Source organism: Sturnus vulgaris, chromosome 35, assembly GCF_052056855.1.
Source record: "Sturnus vulgaris isolate bStuVul1 chromosome 35, bStuVul1.hap1, whole genome shotgun sequence".
Taxonomy (NCBI): Eukaryota; Metazoa; Chordata; class Aves; order Passeriformes; family Sturnidae; genus Sturnus; species Sturnus vulgaris.
The window spans coordinates 531557-536908 of record NC_142277.1 but is presented as its reverse complement, the minus strand read 5'-3'; the positions used below and the strand labels follow the sequence as shown (position 1 = coordinate 536908).

The 5352-nt window shown below is 58.6% G+C and overlaps 1 protein-coding gene across 1 annotated transcript; it reads right to left on the bottom strand.

The window, feature by feature from the left end:
• Window positions 1-221: 221 nt before the first annotated feature.
• On the bottom strand, window positions 222-2850 carry EIF3K (eukaryotic translation initiation factor 3 subunit K). Its single transcript, XM_088155123.1, has 8 exons — window positions 2724-2850; window positions 2509-2607; window positions 2297-2417; window positions 1692-1766; window positions 1515-1581; window positions 1107-1184; window positions 677-802; window positions 222-349 (listed from the first exon to the last, which is right to left on the bottom strand). The coding sequence occupies exons 1-8, from the start codon at window positions 2780-2782 to the stop codon at window positions 318-320; spliced, it is 657 nt and encodes a 218-aa protein (XP_088011249.1). The 5' UTR covers window positions 2783-2850; the 3' UTR covers window positions 222-317.
• Between the last annotated feature and the right edge of the window lie 2502 nt (window positions 2851-5352).

Here is a 5352-nt window from a genome sequence, read left to right as displayed (position 1 = left end):
CGCGCCGCGCGCGCGCACGGCCCAGCCGAGGGCCACGCCCCCCCGCCCTCAGGCGCCACCGGAACCGCGCCCACCGCCCCGCCAAGCCACGCCCACCGCCCTCACGGAGCCGAGACCACGCCCACACCGCCGATGAAAGCCCCGCCCACTCCCAAAGCCCCGCCCATCTCCCCTCAGACGCCCCCCCTCCATTTTGGGGACCCCCAAGAATGAGGCCAGTCCCGCCTTGGAGCCTCTTTACTGGTTAAACTGGGGAGGGTCGGGGTTAAGGGGGTTGGAATTCTGGGGTTGGTGTTGAGGACTCCGTTCCAGGGGACTCAGAGAGAGGATGCCATGATGCTTGACACACCTGTGAGGAAAACAGGTGAGTTAGGGGTGTCCTGGTTTGGGCACCCCACTCTCTCTGCTCCCAAACTCTCTCAGAAACCCCTGGCCTTCTCCTGTATCCCTCCCCAGACCCCCAAAACCCATCCAAAACTCCTCAGGACACACCCAAAACCCTCCTGTATTGCCCCTAACTCTGCCCCAAACCCTCTCGAGATCCCCCCAAACCTCCTCCAGGACCCCCAAAATCTCCTAACACTCCCCAGACCCTCTCAAGACCCCCCAACTCCTCCAAAACTTCCCTAAACTCCCACCAAGATGCCCCAAACCCCAGCCAGGACCCCCAACCCACTGTCGAAGTCGATTTTCTCCACGATGTTCTTGGGTTTGATGTTCTCCTCCTGGTTGGAGATCAGGATCCGCCCCGGCTCTGGCTCTGTCCACCCGTATTTGCTCATCCACACCCTCAGCTGCGACTCTGGGGGGCACAACAGGGTCTGGGGGGGCTCAACCACCCCCCTCGGGACCCCCAAACCTTCCCCATGGCCCCCCCAAACCCTCCTGTATCCCACCAGGATCCCCCCAAACCCTTCCAGACCCTCCTGCACTTCCCCAGGACCCCTCAAACCCCCTCCAAGGCTCCCCAAAACCCCATCCAGGACCCTCCCAAGCTCCCTCCAGAACCCAGCTTCCACCTGGGACTCCCCAAAACCCCATCCAGGACCCCCCAAACCCCATCCAGGACCCCCCAAACCCCCTCGGGACCCCCCAAACCCCCTCACCTGAGAGGTCCCCCAGCATCTCGGCGAGCAGCCAGCGGTCGATGTGCTGGTACGTGATCCCCACCACGTGGCAAATGACTGGGAAGACCCCCCACAGTGTCACTGACCCCCCCCAAAACTGCCCAGAACCCCCAAAACACTCCCAGCATCCCCTGATACCACCCCAGAATCCCACAAATCCTCCCCAGGATGCCCCCAATCCCTCCAAAACCCCTTCAAGGACCCTCAAATCCCCCCCCTGAAGCACCCCCAGGTTCCTCTACTAACCCCTAAGGAAAACCCATAAATCCCCAAAACCTCTCCAAGCCCTCCCAAAAACTTCAAACCCTTTCAGGACCCCCCAGGCTCCCCTGGAACCCCCCAAGATCGCCCCAAATCCTCCCCAGGACCCCCCTGGATCCCCCTCACATTTCCTGACGGAGTCCTCGAAGCCGGTGATCCCCTCCAGCAGCTCCATGTTCTCATCCAGCGCTTGCTGCCGAAATTCCAGGGGGGTCACCCCCACATTTAGGGCTCCCCCTTTGTCTCCAGGACCACCCTCCACGGGTTTTGGGGACCCCTCCCTCGGGATTTTGGGGGACTCACCCAGAAGGACTGGAAGTGGCAGGTCTCCAGCAGCTCCCCCAGGTACAGGATCTGCCGGATGGGCCGCTCCTCTTGCTGCGTTTTGGGGAGGTCAAGGGAAAATTTGGGATAAAAAAGGAGAGTGGAGGTGCCCCTTCCGCTGAACCCCAAAAATCTCCCTCTCCCAGGTCTCCAAAATCCAGGTTTGGGGGAGATTTTGAGAGAAAAAATCACCAGGTTTGATCTGCCTGAGATGGAACTGGCAGGGAAAAAGGGAAGGTCCTTATGAAATTGGGGGTTCCCTATGGAATCAGGAAGGTTCTCAGGGATGAAACCTCCAAATCCAGCTCCTCCCAAATCCCTAAATTCTGGAAAGTGCTGCTTCATCACCCTCTGGACGGGATTGAGCCTCTGGGGTGGAACCAAAAGATCCAGAACTGGAACTGGGGGGGTTCCCCCTGGAGTCCCGCGATTCCCCACGGATTTCTGGGGGTTCCCCATGGGATCCCGGGATTCCCCATGGATTTCTGGGGATTCCCCATGGATTTCTGGGGGTTCCCCATGGGATCCCGGGATTCCCCACGGATTTCTGGGGGTTCCCCCTGGAATTTCCCCCCTCAGGATACGTGGGCCTGGTCGATCATGCACTTGCAGAGGGTGAAGTCGGTGTGGGGGAGGTTGGTGAGCGCCTTGAGCAGGATCTGCGCCGTCACCCCGGTCTGGAAGAAGGCGGGGTTGAACTGGTACCTGCACAGGTGAGCCCAGGTGAGGGGGCTGGAGCGGGGGGGAACTCAGGGACCCCCGAGCCCCCCTGCCCTGAGCCCCCCGGAGCCCTCACAGCTTCAGCACGGCCAGGTTGGCCTCCAGGTCGTAGGCGTTTTCCTTGGCCTGCGTCTCCACGTAGCGCTCCAGGGTCGCCAGGTTCTCGGGGTTGTACCTGTGCAGGTGAGGGTGGGGGGAGTCTGTGACACACCTGGGATCTCCCCCAGAGCCCCCCAATCCTCCCCCAGGCCCCTCCGTTCCCCCCCAACCCATTCCCAGTGCTCCCAGTACCGGTCGATGCCCCGCAGCAGTTTCCCCACGTTCGCTCGCATCTGCTCGAACAGCGCCATGTTCGCGGCTCGCCCGGAAATGACGTCACATCAATATCCGGTTCACGGCGGCAAGGGCGGGGTCAGGGCTCTCTGGCCACGCCCACAGAGCGCGACGTCGCGCGCGCGGGTCCTGGCCACGCCCCCCGCTCTAACCACGCCCCCTCCCAGTACCGGGCGCGTCCGAACTGGGCGAACTGGGGCGAGCGGCGATGCGGGGCGGGAATGGAGGCGCAGTTCTGGGAGGGACCGTGCCAAACTGGGATCGCAGATCGTACTGGACTTGTACTGGGATCGTACTGGACTTGTGCATGAAGGACAGCGAAACCGTGCCGGGGTTATACTGGAACTCTACTGGATCGGGCTGGGATTGTAGTGAGGCTGAACTGGGCCAAACTGGGGAGGCAGTGGAGGCGTCCATAACGAGCCAGGGGAATCCTGGATGATTTTGGGGGGTCCCAGGCATTTCCTCGAGGGTCACAATTTTCACCTTTTCCCCCTCACGTTTCCCTCTCTTTTCCCCTCGCGTTTTTTTCCCATTTCCCCCCCTCACGTTTTCCCCCGTTTTCCCCAGTTTTGATGTGCCCGTCCTTGTCCAGCATCAAATTCTGCAGCTGGGGAAGAATTTGGGAATGAGGAGCAGGATTCAGGAATGAATCTGAGATTTTGGGGAAATAAGGGGAAAATCTGGGGAAAATGAGGGAAAAGGGTGGAAAAATTGGGGGAAATGAGGACGAAGTTTAGGGAAAATATGGGAAAAAAATGGGGAAAATATGGGGAAAGTTAGGGAAAAGGGGGAAAAAAACTGGGGGAAATGTGGGAAAAATGTGGGGAAAATGAGGAAAAAAATAGGGAAAATGAGGAGAAATCAGCAATTGATTGCTAGTGCCTGCTGATCAATTAGCCTGGCAATCGATTGGATTGAAGGTCGATCGCTAATCGATTGGTGATGCCTGCCGATCGATTAGATCGGCGATCGATTGCTCATGCCTGCCGATCGATCAGCTCGACGATCGATTGGTGATGCCTGCCGATCGATTAGCTCGGCGATCGATTGCTCATGCCTGCCGATCGATTAGCTCGGCGATCGATTGCTCATGCCTGCCGATCGATTAGATCGGCGATCGATTGGCTATGCCTGCCGATCGATTAGATCGGCGATCGATTGGCGATGCCTGCCGATCGATTAGCTCGGCGATCGATTGCTGATGCCTGCCGATCGATTAGCTCGGCGATCGATTGCTCATGCCTGCCGATCGATTAGCTCGGCGATCGATTGCTCATGCCTGCCGATCGATTAGATCGGCGATCGATTGCTCATGCCTGCCGATCGATTAGCTCGGCGATCGATTGGTGATGCCTGCCGATCGATTAGATCGGCGATCGATTGGCTATGCCTGCCGATCGATTAGATCGGCGATCGATTGGCGATGCCTGCCGATCGATTAGATCGGCGATCGATTGGTGATGCCTGCCGATCGATTAGCTCGGCGATCGATTGCTCATGCCTGCCGATCGATTAGCTCGGCGATCGATTGCTCATGCCTGCCGATCGATTAGCTCGGCGATCGATTGGTGATGCCTGCCGATCGATTAGATCGGCGATCGATTGGTAATGCCTGCCGATCGATTGCTCGGCGATCGATTGGTGATGCCTGCCGATCGATTAGCTCGGCGATCGATTGGTGATGCCTGCCGATCGATTAGATCGGCGATCGATTGGTGATGCCTGCCGATCGATTAGCTCGACGATCGATTGGTGATGCCTGCCGATCGATTAGATCGGCGATCGATTGGTGATGCCTGCCGATCGATTAGCTCGACGATCGATTGGTGAGGCCTGCCGATCGATTAGCTCGGCGAACGATTGCTCATGCCTGCCGATCGATTAGATCGGCGATCGATTGCTCATGCCTGCCGATCGATTAGATCGGCGATCGATTGCTCATGCCTGCCGATCGATTAGCTCGGCGATCGATTGCTCATGCCTACCGATCGATTAGATCGGCGGTCGATTGCTAATGCCTGTCGGTCGATTGGATCGGCGATCGGTCCTTAATGCCTGCCGACCGATTAGATCGGCGATCGATCGCAAATGCCCGTGATCGATTAGATCGCCGATCGATCTCTAATGCCCATGATCGATTGCTCCTCTCTCGAGTTCTCCCCGGCGCCTCTCCCCGCCTGCTTTGATTGGCAGCTCTCTGAGCCAATCAGAGGACAGGGCGGTGGCCAATCAGAGGACAGGGCGGTGTTTTCGCTGGCCAATCAAAGCACGCGTGGTGGGTAGGGGGCGGAGCCTCGGCGGCGGCGCGTGGCAGGGCGGGAAAAGCGGCGGTTCTGAGGGGATTTGAGGGGATTTTTGAGGGGATTTGAGGAAATTTTGGGGAATTTTGAGGGGATTTGGGGCATTTTGGGGTGCCCTGCGATGGGATCGGGGCAGTTCGGAGGTGCCGGGCTGGATTCCTGCGATTTTTTTAACGTTTCGTGGGGTACTTTGGCCGTGCTGCCAGATCGGCTCGATCCATCACAGAGTTCCCAGTCCAGCCCAGTTCCTGAGGGATCTGCCTTTTTTCCCTTCACATTTCCCT